General features: G+C 38.5%; 1 protein-coding gene across 11 annotated transcripts in view; it reads left to right on the top strand.

Annotated features, from left to right (window-relative positions):
- The window catches only part of dmd (dystrophin), a 2,003,576-nt gene that overhangs the window by 1,612,183 nt on the left and 370,484 nt on the right, over window positions 1–20,909 (top strand). For all 11 annotated transcript variants that reach the window (XM_087992890.1, XM_087992895.1, XM_087992900.1 and 8 more), the window contains one exon: window positions 15,837–16,048. In XM_087992890.1, coding sequence (XP_087849016.1) covers window positions 15,837–16,048 — 212 coding nt within the window. The remainder of the gene's footprint in view (window positions 1–15,836; window positions 16,049–20,909) is intronic.

Below are 20,909 nucleotides of genomic sequence, written 5' to 3'. Positions count from 1 at the left end.
ACAGTCCACCACCCACTCCAATATGATCAGAAACCATCAATGTATATATTGTATGATCAGGGTCAGATGTAATTGACCAGTCTTAATCCATAACAGGATGCTCATTTGGCTCCCTGTAAGCGAAAGTGAGGACTACAGATGCTGGAGATCAGAGTCTGGATTAGAGTGGTGGTGGAAAAGCACAGCAGGTCAGGCAGGATCTGAGGAGCAGGACAATCAATGTTTCGGGAAAAAGCCCTTCATCAGGAATGCTGATGTGAAGGGCTTTTGCCTGAAATGTCAATTTTCCTGCTCCTTGGATGTTGTCTGACCTGCTTTGCTTTTCCACCACCACTATAATCTAGTCTCTGTAGCAAATGTCCCATTTAAAGGAGACCATTGGCTCAAAGTAGCTGTCAACTCTATATGGCAAAAACTCTTACCCTACACCACCCACACCTCATCCATGGTATGGTGAGGTACAGTTCTTTAGGTGGGAGCACTCAAATAACCATATATGTCTTAGCAATGAAATCTGATCAGCTACATGCGAGGAGTAAGATAAAAGCAATGTCTTATTCCACCCTTCTCCATGTCCACACAACTGCTCAACCCTGGAAAAACAACCTGAAGAGGGCACCTTGGCTATTTGGCTTTCCCTTCACCAACCAAGGCAAACTGAAACTCATTAATCAAATGAATTACTACATGGTTGTAATTGATGAGCACTGCTCTAGGGGATGTCCCACAGTGAAAATTATCCTAATCAGCTGTCCCTTGATTCGAGGATGTAGACTTCACAGGTTCTGCCATGGTCTTTATTTGACTGAATAGATTGATTCTCACCCACAGATCTTTGAACGCATGGGCAGGATGTCCAAGGAGGTATTGGGATCTAGAGTGCTGGATTTGCTTCCTTTTTTCATTATCATTTCAAAGTTGCAACTCAAAGCATGATGAAACTTGATGGACAATGTGCTGCCATTTTGTAGGATCAGAAGCATGTTTCAGCCAGTCATTAATGTCAATACTGCAACGGGGGAATACAGACCTATACTATTTAGCAAATTATATGGTTGGCTGCAAAGCTGAGCAGGGCAATTTTATAAGCTGTAAAAACTATTATAGTCTTTCCTGTTACACTTCATTAGATAAGTAATGAGTTCCAGATAACAGTAGATTAGGGCTGTCACAGTGACCATAATGGCCAATGCATCAGTAAATCCAAAAGTATTAGGATACCCACAGCACCACTGCTACTCATTAACATTAATAGCTTTTGAATTATATTTTGAGAGCAATCATATGCTGTATTAATTATTTTCATGTTGCATCCTCAAATGAAAATTTTACCAAATTATACCTTTTGTAAATAAGCAGACCTGCTGAGTAGCATATGTCATGATCTAAATGTGCTTTGATAAGCTTATTAAATATAACTTTGCCAATGAAGACTTAATTACAATCCAACTTTCATTAAGTTCACTTTGCTAGTGGAGCCAAGAAGAGGTTTCTTCACCATTTGAGGATGTGGAAAAAACTCATTTATAAATCAAATCACTGCAGATCATGGTCAATGACAACAGACAGAACAGTGAGTAATAGGAGTATTCACTTTTTTAAAAACCAAAGGAAATTGTGATTCTGGCAATGTAAAAAAAAAAGCAAAATGAAACTCAGCACTTTAGTCTGCATCAGTGATGAAAACAGATTCATTTTAGACACTTCAGCAAAAACGAAAGAAAGGAACTAAATGAAGAGTCGGTGCTGTTCAACCACACATTGTACAGGAAAAGAAGACAAATCACTTGTACAAAACGTCCCTTTTACTTGTTTTTTTTTCTAGTGTTCAGCCAATGGTTCACATTCAAGTGTTCACTTACCTAGTCTTTTCAAAGATACTGCTTTGACTGTCAAGTATTGCCAACTTTTTCTGTTTCTGTATTTAATTCTATGCCTTCTGGCAAGTGTGGCACTGCAAGACTCTATTATTTAATTTACACCCTCCACTCTAGTTAATCAATTCTTTAATATTTTAATATGCTAACATGTTAAGGAATCCAAAATATCTAATTAGTAACAATTCAGACATAATTGGAATATTTCAAAGTGCTTCTCACAATGTGGGTTTAATTTTAGCTTTGAAATAACCAACCCTGGGAAGGGGAAGGGAGGAATTTTAAAAGCAAATTGGGTATATGAGTATAATGGGAATCAGCTTACTTTTATGCTTCGAATGTCAAGAATGAACTTCCTGAGGAAGTGGTGGATGCCGGTACAATTACAATGTTTAAAAGACAATTGGCTAGATATATGAATAGGAAAGGTTTGAAGAGATAGGGGCCAGGAGCAGACAGGTGGGACTAGTTTAAGTTAGGATTATGTTCGACATGGACTGGTTGGACCGAAGGATCTGTTTCCATGCTGTATGGTTCTATGACTCTCTGACTCTATTTGCCATAAGTTAGGAGCTCAACCATTGTTCTCAATGCGAACTGTTCACTACAGTTCCTCACTCACTGATATTCACACCCAACCAACTTCAATTTTCTAAGCAACCATGACCTTAAACTTTCAGAATAGCAAAATTAAGTTTATTGGGCCTCATTGGCTCCACTGTCCATGAAAGCCATTGAACTGAGTGTTGCATACAAACCAACTAATTGTAGCCTCAAATGGCAATCAAAGAATACTGCTTATTAAGAGGAGCCAACCGCAGAAAACAGATGGGCACTTTGGATGGTTAGCTGTAGGACATTTTCAAAATGTCAATGATTTTGTTGTTAGGATGACTGGAGGAGTAAGGTTGCAGACTCAATTTTTAGATTAGTGCAATTTTGTTAACACCTGGCTGAAGCTGGTGTAAATGAATACCAATTAATTACTTTTGGAGTGCAGTGAGAGTTGCACACAATCCAGTGCTTGCTTGATGCAGGGGCAAAAGCTACAAACACAAACATTTCTACTCAGAGTCAAGATTGAATAATTCAACAAATAATCCAGTCTTTTTTGCAATCAGATAACAATTTTTATTTCATGGCATCTTTAAGTAATAGGTCCTGAAATTCTAAACAGGAGGGTTATCTCATTTGACAGTAAACCATATGCGGAGATATTTAGCCAGTGACCATAGTTTGGTCTTAAAGCTAAACTTCATAAATATTTTGGAGCAGGGAGGAGAAGTAAAGGGGGTTAGGAAGGGAACTCTAAAGCTTAGAATCCTGGCAGCTGAAGGTACTGCTCACAGTATTGGCGTGATTCAAATCAGCAAATCTCAAAAGGCCAGAATTGGAAGAGTATGGGTTTTCCAAGAGGGTTAAGGATCTGAAAGTCGAGGTCATACTGCTTGATTCTATTGTTTAGAAACAATAATAGGATTACAATTTGGAAACAGGCCCTTTGGCCCAACAAGTCCACACCCACTGTCCAAAACGTAACACACCCAGACCCATTCCCCTACCTTATACTAATGTACCTAACTCTAATTTAGCGTGGGCAATTTAGTATGGCCAATTCGCCGAACCTGCACATCTTTGGATTGTGGGAAGAAACCAGAGCACCCAGAGGGAACCCACACAGACATGGGGAAAATGTGCAAACTCCACACAGTTGCTCAAGACAGGAATCGAACCCGGATCCCTGGTGCTGTGAGGTAGCAGTGCTAACCACTGTGCCACACAAGCATGCATAGGGAAATAAGACCTGTTGAGTGGCAGTTGTAGCAATATGTTATGACCATGTGCAATTGGAAGAATGAGCTGATGGCTGTGTGGTGTCAAGATGCATGCATTGATAACAGATTGAGTTAGAATATTTCGGTATGATGAGATCAGTCTCAGGTTCAAATTGGCTCAGTATTGAACTGGAAAGTGTGAGATGATGTTCAAGGTCATAGGGGCACAACTTGGTTGGAGCGGATTAGGGTCCATTTTACATTCACTGGGGTTTTACTTTCTATTGAATGAAGTCTGTAGAATGGGAATCTAGTCAAAGGTGGAGTCGGTGTTTAACTCACTGCAACTACTTTCTGCCCATCTACTGAAGTTGTTGTCCATGTAGATTGTCGGTTTAAATAGCGAGTGGTTTTCATGCCCGTATTTTAATGATACAGTTTAAATAAGTACATTTTTGTGTTACTGGATTTGTGACGATGTAATGTCTGGAGTAGATTTACCATTACAGGTGCTGTTTGCCCGGAGATGGTTATAAATGGATTGCATAGTGCTGTCTGCTGTGGATAATTATGAAAATTAGTTGACCATGGACAATTGTGCATAATTGTTTTAATGAGTTATCCTAGCTTTATGTGGACAACTTATTATCATAAACATGTATAGCTTCAGTTGTTCAGTTGAATATGTGAGAGGAGCAAAAAATGGAGTAGGAGTGAAATTTAATTGGTTCCGGACAATTAAAGGGAAGTGTTAGAATAGCTGGGCAAAAGTTCTTGCAGCCTTGGCAGTGTGTCCAAAGATATTTTAGGCTTGACAGTGTATTATGATAATGGTAAAAAAAATTCACTTTCTATCCTGTGATTTTAATATAGTAAATCTTTTATTAACTGGAACCAATGGGATCAGGAGGGTACCAGCTGATCAAATACTACAGTTGATCAAGAGATCCACATAATCAGTGTAAAACCACACACTAAGTAATAGAAATATCATGCAGGTGGTATATACCTCACTGTTATACTTTATTTACAGTATAAATCACTTAAATAATAATGCGACTTTGTCTAGAACAAAATGTAATGGCAGAGATCATTCTCATTCGTGCCCTCAAATTGAGGAAATTGTGATAATACAGTAATCTTCATATTTCAGGTAGATAATTTTTGCTGGTTTGTTGAGAATGCCAGTTCATAAGCTGTTGGTTAATTCAAAGTTAAAAATTACACAACACCAGGTTATAGTCCAACAGGTTTATTTGGAAGCATGAGCTTTCGGAGCGCTGCTCCTTCAGGTAACTGTCTGATGAAACTACCTGATGAAGGAGCAGCACTCCGAAAGCTTCCAAATAAATCTGTTGGTGTATAACCTGGTGTTGTGTAATTTTTAACTTTGTCTACACCAGTCCAATACAGGCTCCTCCACATGATGGTTAAATCAAAGTTTGCTGTACCTGGATTTGTGTACTAAATGGTTTTAAAAAGGAACATTCACTTAAGATGGCCACCGAGGTCATCTGACGAGGTTAGCCATTTGAAGAAACCATCAATTAAAGAAGGGTCAGTTTGAACTGAAATTAAGATGACATCAAAATAGCTGAAAGTGGTCACTCAGGTATATATCTCCTGTTTGATTTACACTTTTCTGGACGTTTCATGCAATGAAGATAGGCAGGAGAGTATACAGAGGATCTATATTTCATGCTATGGAGATGAAAGTCAACTTGTACTAGCAGAACTGAAAAGCTTGCTCTCTTTCTCTGTCTCTCTGCCTCTCCTTGTTTACCCCAGCCTCTTGAGAAGTAGTGCCTAATGTTAAAGCAAATTAGAGAAACATTCATTCAGCAAAACTCAAAGTCATCCAATCATTGCCAACTCAAGATTGTTCCCAGTTGTGTCACTGCTGGGATACAAGGCATCAGTTAAACAATTGGACACCTCAAGGACTCTGAGGCATTTTTTAAAACTATATTTTCTTGATTTTCCTTTTTATACGAGACATTCCTTCCATTTTAAGCTTTACATCTGTGTTTGTGTGTGATTGATGTTGTTTTTTCTTAGTAATAAATTTATTTTTTCACTCAAAGTTCTGCAACCGTCTCCTTCATTTTTAAGTAGAACTAGGTTTTAATTAAAGTATGATGTAGCTGCATGCGAAAAAAATTAAGAATATTTGTTGTGGTCACCTCTGGGGAGTGAACAGAGGAGAGCCAATAAAAACTAATTTGCCTCTACTATAAAATGCAAATTCCCACATGTTAATTATGCATAGAAAATCTTTATCTTGCCTCTCCCACAGAAAAAAAAATGAAACGGTATCCTTAAAAGATAGTTTCAGTTTCTATCTTGTTTTTTCTTATCATTATTCCAATGTTCTGTTGAGACTAATAATATATTTACATTAAACGCAAAGTGTTTTAATAACAATCATATTCTACACATTCCATTTTGATCATTACATTTTTAATAATCTTTTATGTTTGCTCTTAACAAAGTGTCCACCATGGCATTGTCATTGTCTGTTGCAGGAATGATTTTCAAAAACAAAATAGCTTAAAATTACTGCCATGTGATCTCTCCAAAAATGTGAAGAGTAGTGGTCTGGATAAATGACTCTCACTGCAAAACTATTGGAAATCATTTTCAAGATTTTTGAGATCCCATACCAAACTCTGTGCCTCTTTCTGCACCATTGAGTATTCCTGCTAACACACATTTAGTTTGCATGAAAAAATAAATAACTGGGATAACTGGCCATTGAGTCTCCATTTAACAACAGTTCCTGGCATCAATATCCAGTTGCAAATGACAGTTCTGAAGAAGGATCACCGCACCCGATCTGACTTCTCTCCATACATGCTGCCAGACCCGCTCAGCTTTTCTAGCAATTTCTGTTTTTGTTGTTGTGAATGGCTACATTTTTTGATATATAACTGTAAACTGAAATGAAAGTTGGAATTCTATCACTGAAATGCCAGGCGAGATTTGCATTTGAAAATCTGATGCTGCATTTTTTTAAAAAACTATATGTGATATAATGTTGCTTTTTGAAACCGTGAGAGGTGAATTCAAGAAGCACAGCATCTTTTTCACTGAAGGGAATTCCACCTGACAACCTGACAATTCCACTCTGAATGGTTGAGCTATAAGAGTTTTTAAAAACTGCAAAGATAAACCTACAGAGACTACAGAGAGTCATAGAGATGTACAGCATGGAAACGGACCTTTCGGTCCAATTCGTCCATGCCGACTAGATATCCCAACCCAATCTAGTCCCACCTACCTGCACACAGCCCATCTGCCCCCAAACACTTCTTGTTCATGTACCCATCCAGATGCCTTTTAAATGTTGCAATTGTACTAGCCTTCACCACTTCCTCTGGCAACTCATTCCAAACACGTACCACCCTCTGTGTGAAAAGGTTGCCCCTTAGGAATCTTTTATATCTTTCCCCTCAAACCCTAAACCTATGCCCTCTAGTTCTGGAATCCACACCCCAAGGAAGAGACCTTTTCCATTTATCCTGTCCATGCCCCTCATGATTTTGTAAATCTCTATAAGGTCACCCCTCAGCCTCTGACGCTCCAGTGAAGACAGTCCTAGCCTATTCAACCTCACCCAATAGCTCAAATCCTCCAGTCCTGGCAACATCCTTGTAAATCTTTTCTGAACCCTTTCAAGTTTCACAACATCTTTCCGATAGGAAGGAGACCAGAATTGCACGCAATATTCCAACAGTGGCCCAACCAATGTCCTGTACAGCTGCAACATGACCTCCCAACTCCTGTACTCAATACTCTGACCAATAAAGGAAAGCATACCAAACACCTTCTTCGCTATTCTATCTACCTGCAACTCCACTTTCAAGGAGCTATGAACCTGCACTCCAAAGTCTCTCTGTTCAACAGCACTCCCTAGGACCTTACCATTAAGTGCATATGTCCTGCTAAGATTTGCTTTCCCAAAATGCAGTACCTTGCATTTATCTAAATTAAGCTCCATCTGCCACTCCTCAGCCTATTGGCCCATCTGATCAAGATCCTGTAGTAATCTGAGGTAATCTTCTTTGCTGTCCACTACACCTCCAATTTTGGTGTCATCTGCAAACTTACTAACTGAACCTCTTATGCTCACAACCAAATCATTTATATGCATTACGAAAAGTAGTGGACCCAGCACCCATCCTTATGGCACTCCACTGGCGGCCTCCAGTCTGTAACACAACCCTCCACCATCATCCTCTCTGTTCTACCTTTGAGCCAGTTCTGTATTCAAATGGCTAGTTCTCCCTATATGCCATGAGATCTAACCTTGCTAACCAGTCTCCCATGGGCAACCTTGTCGAACGCCTTCCTGAAGTCCATATAGATCACACCTACAGCTCTGCCCTCATCAATCCTCTTTGTTACTTCTTCAAGAAACTCAAATCAAGTTTGTGAGACATGATTTCCCACGCACAAAGCCATGTTGACTATCGCTAATCAGTCCTGGCCTTTCCAAATACATGTACATCCTGTCCCTCAGGATTCCCTCCAACAACTTGTTCACTACTGAGGTCAGACTCACTGGTTTATAGTTCCCTGGCTTGTCCTTACCGCCCTTCTTAACCAGTACACCACGTTAGCCAACCTCCAGTCTTCTGGCACCTCACTGACTATCGATGATACAAATATCTCAGCAAGGGGCCCAACAATCACTTCCCTAGCCTCCCACAGAGTTCTAGGGTACACCTGATCGGATCCTGGGGGCTTATGCACCTGTATGCATTTCAAGATATTCAGCACTTTCTCCTCTGTCATACGGACATTTTTCAAGATGTCACCATTTATTTCCAAACATTCTACATCTTCCATGACCTTTTCTACAGTAAACACTGATGCAAAATGCTCATTTAGTATCTCCCCCATCTCCTTGCAGCTCCACACAAAGGCTGCCTTGCTGACCTTTGAAGGCCCTATTCTCTCCCCAGTTACCCTTTTGTCCTTAATGTATTTGTAAAAATCCTTTGGATTCTCTTTAACTCTATTTGCCAAAGCTATCTCATGTCCCCTTTTTGCCCTCCTGATTTCCCTCTTAAGTATACTCATACTGCCTTTATACCCTTTTAAGGATTCACTTGATCTGTCCTGTCTGTACCTGACATATGCTTCTTTCGTTTCCTTTAGCAAACCAAGGCAGAAAGTATCTGGATATCTCTCTCGCTGTCTCTCCACCTCCTTCACAACATCTCTCTATGTTAGAAAAAAGGTTTAAAAGAAACTCTGAAATTAGAAGATCTGATTGACCATCAAATCAGAAAGCAACTGTCACCTTCTTCACAACAGCATGTGGACACGGCTAAGATGAATGGCCTGTGAAAAATATCTTTCCAACTTGTGGGCTGGATTGTTGATTTTCAGAATTTTGTTTACCCTGACTATTCTTTTCCGGCCCATCAAATATGTATCAACCCATTTATCTTTTGATTGGCTTAATTTTGATCACTTGGGTGTGTAGTTGGGCTGTGCAGCACAGTTAAGTCATATTAGGTTAGAAATCATTTATTTTATTTGTTCTTGTTAAAGTATGCTAAACCTGGTGTGAATATCTTTTCTCATGAGTAGTGGTCAGCCATGAAAATTGATAATTGTTATGGTTTTATTGGAACTTTACGAATTTATACATTTTGTGATGATTTGTATAACAGTGGGGCACAATTATTAGTACACCTTTCCCAGTTATGCATTGATACAGTTTAAATGACTTGTCAAGACAAGTTGAGAACAGCTAAAGCCTAAATAGTAGTAGCTCAGTTTTCAAATTGCCAGAGACACTCTGCTATTCCTTTGTCCATTCAACAGTTTTCCCTTTATATTGAAACTTGCTCAACGGAATACAAGAGTTCTGAAATTTGGAACAAACTTTGATAAAATCCACCAATGCAAAAATATTGCAGGATGTTTTGTTTTGTTCATTTTATTTTTGTTTTGGAAAAATCCATGAAATAGAAACATAGATAATGAGTGTAGGAGTAGACCATTCGACCATGCACCACCATTCAGTACGATCATGGCTGACCATGCAATCTCAGTATCCCATTCCCACTTTCTATCCATATCCCTTGATCTATTTAGCTGCAAGGGCCATGTCCTGCTCCGCCTTGAATATATCTATGCAGCTTCCTGTAGGAGAGAATTTCACAATTTCACAACTCTCTGAGTGAAGAAATTCTTCCTCATCTCAGTCCTAAATGGCTTACCCTTTATTCTTAGATTGTGATTCCTCACTCTGGATTTCCCCAACATTGGGAACGTTCTTCCCACATATAGCTTGTCCAGTCCCATCAGGGTTTTGTATGTTTCTGTGAGATTCCCCCCTCATTCTTCTATCCCTTGTTTTGGGTTCTCTGGGAGACATTTGACCTTATCCCACAGTTTGTGACTTACTTTGGCTTTGGCAAATTCACTTTTAACAAAATTAACTCTCTATATTAATCAAAAAATTTGTTCAAGTGTTTGGCTGAACACAATCTTACCATCAGTAATGGCAACATAGTTGCAGAATCCTTCAATAACCTATTTGGTTAATTGTTGAAGTCAATGGTACATTTTTACATTCTGGTTGGTGTGATGTTTCACTGATAGTGTTTGTCAATTGTTCCATTGTTACAAAAGCTGAAATTTCATTGGCTATATCTATCAATAGACTTGTCCTTTCAACAAGTCAACTTTTGTGACTTGGCAACATTAGCCCATTCAGCCTGATCCACCATTCAATCTGATCATGGAAAATTGAATGATTACACCAGTTTTTGAAAAACATGGCAGTCAAGTATCATAGATTGTGTTGGACCATTACCAAAGATAGAGGCAGGGCAATTGTACATTGTTATAATGATGGATGTGACAACCTGATTTTCGGAGAAAGTATGGCAGAAAGGAGGAACAAGTGTGTCAGGTGATAAGAGTTTCAGAAGATTTCCAAGTTGAACAGAGTGAAGTAAAAGGAGACACAAACACTTCTCAAACAAAACTTCTTTAATTTGTCTCACCAATTCTGATATTTAGTGCAGTTAGACACTCTGTTCTCCTATTTAGAAGGGCAACAGCAATATCTTGTAAGACTACTTGAGATGTACAAGGAAATTTATAGAGATACATCTGAATGTACTACCTGAGCTAAGCACAACATAGGTAGAGTCAGTACCAATAAGTACCAAGTCGGTACCAAGTTCAGCCCAGAAAAGTCAACAATGTTGTGATCCCAGCTGATAATGCTGGGATCACAAGTCAAATCACAGATAGGAACCCTACTCCACAGATCATAAGCTTATTTGTTTTGGTTTTAACAAAGTGGTCTCTTTCTGAACAATAAACATAAATGCTGTAGATTGTGCTTTAACCACAAAATAGGCGTTTATTCAATAAGGAACAAAAAAAATCCAAATTATCTATGTACAGTGAAAACACAAAGATTTTAAACATGCAGTCAAAATATAAGCCCAGTTATCCCAAAACATGCCTTTATAAATTGAAAAGAAATAAAACAGCTTTTGTATTGCATGCAAACACCCCTGTTGAATTCTCAAACATCACTCATCTACAGTAATCAAAACACCACTCATATTACTCACACCAGTATTCCTGTGCCTAACACGTCAGTAGATTTAATTCAGCTGAGGTTTCAGGTGTTGAACTGGAACAGTGATTGTTTCTTCTTGGAGTTACCACACCATATCTTCACCATACTCAGTGTAAATACATAATTCTGGGTTTTCACTCTAACACTTCTGGTTTTGTACTAACATAAACTTTTCACTCCACGGTAATCCAATTGATTAAACCTATCATTTCCATTTCAGGACTATTGCTATACATCACCATCCATTTCTTAGGTGTTCCCAAGACTAATACATTACCCAAAATTAAAATTGAAGCTACATATTTTTCAGTTATAGGAATTTCCCTTAAGTTAAAAAAAAGAGATCGCAAAATGCTCTTAACAAACCTTTGAGGTTCCATTATTTACCTTAGTGAGTTGCAAGTAATCCAAAAGAAACAAAATTCCATTAGCCCACAAATCCATTCACTCTACACTCAGACTTCACAAATTATTTTTCAAAGAAGTCACTGTGGTTACAGAAGTACTCACAAGCTGATCATTAACTTCAGATACACACAAAAACCCACCAGTCACTCACTCAAAAAATAATTAGAACTCACCAAATGTCATTAAAATTACCCACAGTTTGTACCACAATAGTTGGAAAAATAATTCAATACATACTAGAAAATCACTTGAATGAACCTACTCAAAGAAGTTGGAGTTCTCCAGTAATGGTGGTTCCTTAACCAGATGAATGAACTAGATTCTGCATAGACGACAGAAAAATAACAGCTCACACAAATAAATTCATGCCCAACTCCACAATTAGAAAGGACACTGTATCAATAAGGTTGGCAGTGCCTCATTTCTTTCAAAGATTGATCGATCATAGAGGTACTAACAAGTGCCATGAATATCAAGGGCTAAAGTGCCATTCACTTCTGTTACAGCAAATAGATTATACTAATATGGATTCATGCCATTTGGGTTGAAAAAAATGCCACAGCTATGTTGCAAAGGCTTATGAAATGGAATAATTATATCTAACTATGTAATTATTTAAATTCTGTAATACATAGTAACAGATAAGAAGAACATATAAAGCAATTAGAAGACCAGTTTATGTGAATTTGCAAAAGCAAGAATATCTTCCGTAGGATATATTGTAGATTAAGATCGGTGAAATTGAAAGTTTCAGTAAAAGTCCTCATTCCTGAAACTAAATTAGAAATAATGGGATTTTTTTAGGAATGTGAGAGTTTTACTGGAAGTTTTTGTGCAATTTCAGCATGTTAGTTATAGTTTAACAAGGTTGTTAAGCAAGCAAAATTGACATGGTCACCAGGATGCCAAGCAGCCTTTGAGAATTTGAAAGCAATCGTAATAAATGAACCAATGTTGTTCCCCCTCCCCAGGACTTTTTAAGACCTTTCAAAATGGTGATTGGTACCAGTGACTTGGGAGTAGGTGTAGTCTTATTACAAGATGACAAGTCAGAAATAGTGAAGCCAATGTGGGGTACATTTTGAAGAATATAAACCAGAGGAGGTACTCTACTATAGAAAGAGATGGGATTATTATTGACCCTTCAATGTTTCAAGTCCATGTCTGACATGATAGCAAAGAAATATTAATTTACACTGACCATAATCACTGGCATTCAAGATTTGGAGAAGCAATAAGGATACCTCATTCAATCCTATGGACGGGTGTTATTAAGCATTGTTTCCCCACCGTTTTTTCCCTACCTATAACATTGATGTTTGTTTCTTGTCTGTGTGTATCTGATCTGTATGTATGGGGTTTAAGAGTGATAGAGCTTCAGCTTTCATTAGAGTTATACATTGATAATTCACATTTTACTTCCCTGTAGTTAGAACTGATATCTTTACAATGAATAGCATTTCTCATTAAGTACAGAAACCTGCTCAGTGTTTTCTGTTAACCGAAGTCCATTAGACAGTAGATTGGAAGCTTTGAGCAATTTGACTTAATCCCAAGAATAGTGGAGCTTAGGTGAACTTTCCCAAATGGGTTGGAAAACTATATTTTCATTCCATTGTCTGTTTCTTTAGGCACTAAATGCAGATTCTTATTTAAAGGAAATCATTGATAGAAATCATCTTCTAAGCTATGACCTTTTCTTGCTACCTCTACCCTAAGCCATTGTTTAATCAAGTCATTTTGCATAATTTCCTTATCTCTTATGTGTTCAAGTTTTTAAAAAAAAATTAGTTTCCATTGTTTCTTTGCATGATCTTTCATCTCTCTTTTCATTTCTTTGTTTCTTTTTTCTCTTTCTTATTTCCAATGCTCTTTTTCTTTTTATTCGCTTGTCTTCCCATTGCTTTTTTCTTTTTCTTTCAGTTCAAACTTTTTAATTTTCTTTTCCCAATGTCTCGCATCCTCTTGCTTGAGTTATTTCATTTCTCTTTTTTCTATTTCTAAGTCATTTGTTTTTCCATTGCTAAATGAATCTTTGCTAAGTTTAGTGGTGCCAACTCAATTTCAGGTTTCTCTGTTTTTTCTCTTCTTTACTGGACTTCCCATTCCCCACATCTGTTTTGTGCGCATAGAACAACTTATTAGGACCTTCCATTCGCCCCTTTTCTCCAACTGATTCAATTCAGATTTTATTGTCCATTTAGAAATGCATTCAGGGTATACTGCTCGTTAGTTAAAAAACACATAAATTCCAATTTCATTCAGGTCTATAATGCCTTGAGGATGGAATCATAATGAGTAGATAACACTTGTTCAGGGACCAGTCTTACCACTTTAAATTTTAATTTTGCCCTAGAAATCTCCAGTGTAGGAATAGATTTCAGATCAAAGTTTTGTTCAGCTGTGTTCATTATACACTTTATAGTTGAAATCCAATTTAAATTTCCTAAAGATCAATAGTTGTTGTTTCTTCTTTTCACATCCACTTGGCAAGAGTTTTGTTTGCAATAACTAACTCAGAAGTTGTGTATTTATCGACTAAATATTGATAGCTCACACACAAGCATTAAATGATCCACTTTCCAGTTTTGCTTGCTTTCTAGATGCAAAACGTTTCTTAAAATGTAATCACAAAAGCAACAAAAGTTAAAATTTAAGTTCTGCCCTCGTTCTAGGTGCAAAGGGTGAGGAAGGTCTGTTTTTAAAAAGGTGTTAGTTATGTTAGATTGTGGATTTAAAAATGAGAAAATATGCTGCTTTAAACCAAAGGACTTTGGAAGGTGTTACAGTTAGTTTTTGTCAATGTAATACCCATCTCATTATGTGTTATATCTACAAGATGGCTTTATTTATGTGGAGGGGAGAATGTTAAACACCTCAGCTCCATGTTTTTATGGGAGAATGTGAGGACTGCAGATGCTGGAGATCAGAACTGAAAATGTATTGCTGGAAAAGCGCAGCAGGTCAGGCAGCATCTAAGGAGCAGGAGAATTGACGTTTCGGGCATGAGCCCTTCTTCAGGAATCATGCCCGAAACGTCGATTCTCCGGCTCCTTGGATGCTACCTGACCTGCTGCCCTTTTCCAGCAACACATTTTCAACTCCATGTTTTTATGTCCAGGAGCAGCAAATGAAAGGTTGAGAATCATTGTGTCTACAATCACATGTCCTCAAAGACTCTAAAAGGAACTGAAAGAAAATATCTCATCAATGTCTGTAATCCAGACCAGTGCCAAAACTGGGCTTCACTGTTGTTTTATTTGGTCCTTCCCTACCCATGTTTTATCTCATTTCTTTGTGTGTTTGTTTGTATGTGGATGGGGATTTTTTTTTAAAAAAGGATAAAATTTCACCTGTAGAGAATTATGGGTTTGTCATTCACGTTTCTTTTCTGCCATCAATTAAGAACAATGTTTTCCTGTTATATACAGAAATCTGAGGGATGTTTTCTTTTAATCTGAGTTTATCAGTCGAGGAAATTTTGGACATTGATTCAATCTTTTTAATCAACTCTAGGAATAGTGGGGCTTGGCTTCCAGAGCAGCTCCCCACTGCACCACCCCTCCCCCATCCTCACCAAGCCCACCATCCACCATAAGCCATGACACCAGAAGCCCAGATACAAGATTAACTTCTATTAGTGTGAATTATGGTGGGAACCACTGCTTGAATGACATAAAACTTGGTAACAATAATATGTTGGGGTAGGTGGGCTCTCCCTTTCGCATTTGGAACCAACCTTAAACTGTAGGTCAGCCAATTAAGACCAAGATAAGGAAAGGAAATCAGAGAGTTTTGGGTCTTTGCAATTCCCTTCCTCAAAAGTCAGTGGATACAGAATCTTGGTATCTTTTTAAGGCTTAGTTTTTAAGAATCTAAGGAGATGAAAGATTGTGGAGATTTCAGGAATGTAGAGTTCAGATTACAATCAGATCAGCCATTACTTTATTGAATGGTGGAGATTGCATTGATTCAGACTTTGCATCTGTTTTCATACTTGTGACAAATGAAATGTAGAAGACATAAGATTTACAAATACCTAAAGCATGCTGATTGTAATGGATTTCCTTGCACAATGGATGAATGTTTGCACCCTTGTAATAAAATTGTTCTTTGATGTAACCTTTTATTTTAATTTTCTTACCCTTTTTCCTGCAGTTGAAAAAGTTCAAAATCAGTGGGATGAAGTGCAGAACAGGTTACAGTCCCGCACTCAACAGCTACAAGAAATGCTAAAGGATTCCAACCAGTGGCTTGAAGCCAAGCAAGAGGCAGAGGAACTTTTAGAGAAAATCAGAACCAAGCAAGCCTCCTGGAAGGAAGTTTCCTATACCATGGACATACTAATGAAGCAGAATGCAGATGTTAAGGTAAATCAAATGGCTTTATAAATGTGGACTTCCTTTTTATTTAGGATAGATAAATCAACAGGAAACAAAAATGTCTTTTCCCATTCCTCCCCCTTCCTCAATCGCAGCTTAAACTTTAAAGTGTTTTAATATAAAGCATATCACAAGAGCCTTATCAGTCAGCATTTGATGCTGAGCTATTTAAGTTTGCAGTGCAGCTGTCCAAATGATTGGTTCAAGGTAGATTTTAAGGAAGGTAAATGAAATGGTTTTGGAAAGAAATCGTCAAGCTGAGGACCTTTGCAGCTGAAGGCGTGGAATGAAGGATGCAGAGGAGAGCAGAATTGGGTGAGTGTAGAGGGTTATAAATCTGGAGAAGGCTAAAGAGAGGGCTGATATTGTGGAGGGATTTACAAATCAGGATGAAAGTTTAAAGTTGGAAGTGTCTTTTGGGGTAGAGGTGATCTGTACAAGAAGGACGGATTACACCTAAATTGGAAGGGGACTGGCAGAGACATTTGCTGGAGCTGCTTGGTAGCACTTAAACTAGTAAGGTGGGATTGTGGGATCCAGGGAGATAGTGAGGAAAGAGATCAATCTGAGACTGGTACAGTTGAGAACAGAAGTGAGTCAAACAGTCAGGGCAGGCAGGGACAAGGTAGGACTAATAAATTAAACTGCATTTATTTCAATGCAAGGGGCCTAACGGGGAAGGCAGATGAACTCGGAGCATGGCTAGGAACATGGGACTAGGATATCATAGCAATTACAGAAACATGGCTCAGGAATGGGCAGGGCTGGCAGCTTAATATTCCAGGATACAAATGCTACAGGGAGGATAGAAAGGGAGGCAAGAGAGGAGGGGGAGTGACGTTTTTGATAAGGGATAGCATTATAGCTGTGCTGAGGGAGGATATTCAATAGACAATAGACAATAGGTGCAGGAGTAGGCCATTCTGCCCTTTGAGCTTGCACCACCATTCAATGTGATCATGGCTGATCATCCTTAATCAGTATCCTGTTCCTACCTTATCTCCATAACCCTTGATTTCACTATCCTTGAGAGGTCTATCCAACTCTTTCTTAAATGAATCCAGAGACGGGGCCTTCACTGCCCTCGGCAGCAGAGCATTCCACACAGCCACCACTCTCTGGGTGAAGAAGTTTCTCCTCATCTCTGTCCTAAATGGTCTACCCCGTATTTTTAAGCTGTGTCATCTGGTCCGGCACTCACCCATCAGTGGAAACATGTTTCCTGCCTCCAGAGTGTCCAATCCTTTACTAATCTTATATGTCTCAATCAGATCCCCTCTCAGTCTTCTAAACCCAAGGGTATGCAAGCCCAGTCGCTCCAGTCTTTCAGCGTAAGGTAGTCCCGCCATTCCAGGGAAGTTATTTGGGTGGAACTGAGAAATAAGAAAGGGATGATCACCTTTTTGGGATTGTATTATAGACCCCCTAATAGTCAGAGGGAAATTGAGAAACAAACTTGTAAGGAGATCTCAGCTATCTGTAAGAATAATAGGGTGGTTATGGTCAGGGATTATAGCTTTCCAAACATAAACTGGGACTGCCATAGTGTTAAGGGTTTAGATAGAGAGAAATTTGTTAAGTGTGTACAAGAAAATTTTCTGATTCAGTATGTAGATGTATCTACTAGAGAAGGTGCAAAACTTGACCTACTCTTGGGAAATAAGGCAGGGCAGGTGACTGAGGTGTCAGTGGGGAAGCACTTTGGGGCCAGCAACCATAATTCCATTAGATTTAAAATAGTGATAGAAAAGGATAGACCAGATTTAAAAGTTGAATTCTAAATTGGAAAAAGGCCAATTTTGACGGTATTAGGCAAGAACTTTCAAAAGCTGATTGGGGCAGAGTGAAAGGAAAGGTAGGTACAGGGAATGCTGGATGACTAAAGAAATTGAGGGTTTGGTTAAGAATAAGAAGGAAACATATGTAATGTATAGACAGGATAGATCGAGTGAATCCTTAGAAGAGTATAAAGGCAGTAAGAGTATACTTAAGAGGGAAATCAGGGGAGCAAAAAGGGGACGTGAGATAGCTTTGCAAATAGAGTTGGGATTGTATTATAGAGCTTTGCAAATAGAGTTAAAGAATTAAGGAGAATCCAAAGGGTATTTACAAATACATTAAGGACAAAAGCGTAACTAGGGAGAGAATAGGGCTCCTCAAAGATCAGCAACAGAAAATAGGGGAGATGGTAAACGAGTATGTTGCATCAGTATTTACTGTGGAAAAGGATATGGAAGATATAGACTGTAGGGTAATAGATAGTGACACCTTGCAAAATGTCCATATTACAGAGAAGGAAGTGCTAGATGTCTTGAAATGGGTAAAGATGGTTAAATCCCCAGGATATGATCAGGTGTATCCTAGAACTCTGTGGGAAGCCAGAGAAGTGATTGCTGGGCCTCTTGCTGAGATATTTGTATCATCGATAGTCACAGGTGAGGTGCCAGAAGACTGGAGGTTGGCTAATGTGGTGCCACTGTTTAAGAAGTCTGTGACCAGTGAAGTGCCACAAGGATCAGTGCTGAGTCTATTACGTTTTGTCATTTACATAAATGATTTGGATGCAAGCATAAGAGGTATAGTTAGTAATTTTGCAAATGACACCAAAATTGGAGGTGTAATGGACAGCAAAGAAGGTTACCTCAGATTACAACAGGATCTTGACCAGATGGGCCAATGGGCCGAGAAGTGGCAGATGCAGTTTAATTCAGATAAATGCGAGGTGCTGCATTTTGGGAAAGCAAATCTTAGCAGGACGTAAACACTTAATGGTAAGGTCCGAGGGAGTGTTGCCGAACAAAGAGACCTTGGAGTGCCAGTTCATAGCTCCTTGAAAGTGGAGCCGCAGGTAGATCGGACAGTAAAGAAGGCGTTTGATATGCTTTCCTTTATTGGTCAGAGCATTGACTACAGAGTTGAGAGGTCATGTTGCGGATGTACAGGACATTGGTTAGGCCCCTGTTGGAATATTGCGTGCAATTCTGGTCTCCTTCCTAACGGAAAGATGTTGTGAAATTTGAAAAGCTTTATAAGGATGTTGCCAAGGTTGGAGGATTTGAGATATAGGGAGATGCTGAACAGGCTGGGGCTGATTTCCCTGGACCGTTGGAGATTGAGTGGTGACCTTACAGAGGTTTACAAAATCATGAGGGGAATGGATAGGATAATTAGACACAATCTTTTCCCTGGGGTCGGGGAGTCCAGAACTAGAGGGCATAGGTTTAGGGTTTGAGGGAAAAAATATAAAATAGACTTAAGGGGCACCCTTTTCACACAGAGGGTGGTACATGTATGGAATGAGCTGCCAGAGGAAGTGGTGGAGGCTGGTACAATTGCAACATTTAAGAGGCATTTGAATGCGTATATGAATAGGAAGGGTTTGGAGGGATATGGGCCGGGTGCTGGCAGGTCGGACTAGATTGGGTTGGGATATCTGGTTGGCATGGATGGGTTGGACCGAAGGATCTGTTTCCATGCTGTACATCTCTATGACTCTATGACTATGAACATAATCTCTGAATATCTCAATCATCAGGCAATGGGAACCAATGGGAGTTAAAACATAACAACATGTTCCTAATAATTTTATGGTTTTGTATTTACTACTGTTAAAATTGTAGTTGATGCTAAGTAGTCGAAGATCAAAGGGTATTTGTTAAGTCAAACATAAATAAGTAGTGAAGCTGCATTTGAATCTCATTATAGATTAGACAGAGCACTGTATGGAGGAAATGTTGATGCTTGAGCAACTTTTCATTCTGCCTTCTTGTTAATGTAGAGACCATTGCAGAATTAAATATCCTGATATTCGATTGAGTAATAAAACAGAAGTTTTAGGTTGGGTCTTTATCCACTCTATTAATTTAATAGAAAGGTTATATTGGGCTCAGGGCAATATTTTGTATTTATGTTGACCTTTCAGTTAACATTTTTTTCTCATTTATTTATTCAAGACATTTCATGCAATGGTTGTTGGTTAATGTAATAACTATGGGAAAATATAATCATGAAGCATTATACTTTCTGTGGAACTGCTTTCACCAGTTTACCTTTTTGATAAAAGTTTCAAATGTTGAGAATGTTACACCCAATTTAAAAGTGAAATTAAGGTAATGAAGCACTTTGAATGTGCATTTGATTATTCAGATGTAACATGATAATAAATGGGGCCTGAAAGTTAAAAAATTATGTGTCATTAGTGTAATTATGCAAATTCATTACATGAAGTCATGTAAGGAAGGAAATAATGTGCTTGTAATAGGCTAACCCATCAAACATTCATTACAACAGCCTGTTATTAATGCCTCAAACAACGACCTGTAGGAGGCAGTAAATTAGATGCCAGGTATGTAATCCAGGCGACACAAATTGACATGACTTTCAATTTAAAACAAATGCAATTACAAGTTTTTTCTTCATGTAACTCTTCCAAAATAAATCAGGCACAATATTTTACTATGATTTGTAATGAGCTTCTTTTGAATGTTTAGCTTGTTTTTAGGGTTTCTAACGTAGGTGAATGCAATGCTAGAATGTCAAGGAGGAACAAACATAATCTTGCCTCCACCACCTGTCTCACACATTGAAGCCTGACAGGAAATTGTAATGTATCATAACAGGAAGGGTCTGTTCTTCTGAGAGACACTTCCACCTGCCAGGGTGGATAGATATTGCTGCAAACAAGCTATAATACTCAAAGTGCTGATGTGTCAAAAAGCTGCCAGGAACCCACCAATTTCTGCATTTAACTGAAGAATTGTTTGTGAAATATGGAAAGACCAGTGAAACAGTGGATGTGCAATTAATGTGCTTAATTAAGTGGATTGTAACCCTGGCTTCTGTCTCTACT

Source organism: Chiloscyllium plagiosum, unplaced genomic scaffold (assembly GCF_037043375.1).
Source record: "Chiloscyllium plagiosum isolate Xiang-an unplaced genomic scaffold, Cpla_swu_hap1 HiC_scaffold_12, whole genome shotgun sequence".
Classification (NCBI taxonomy): Eukaryota; Metazoa; Chordata; class Chondrichthyes; order Orectolobiformes; family Hemiscylliidae; genus Chiloscyllium; species Chiloscyllium plagiosum.
Note: the sequence above shows the minus strand (reverse complement) of the source record. Positions and strands in the feature narration are given on the sequence as shown.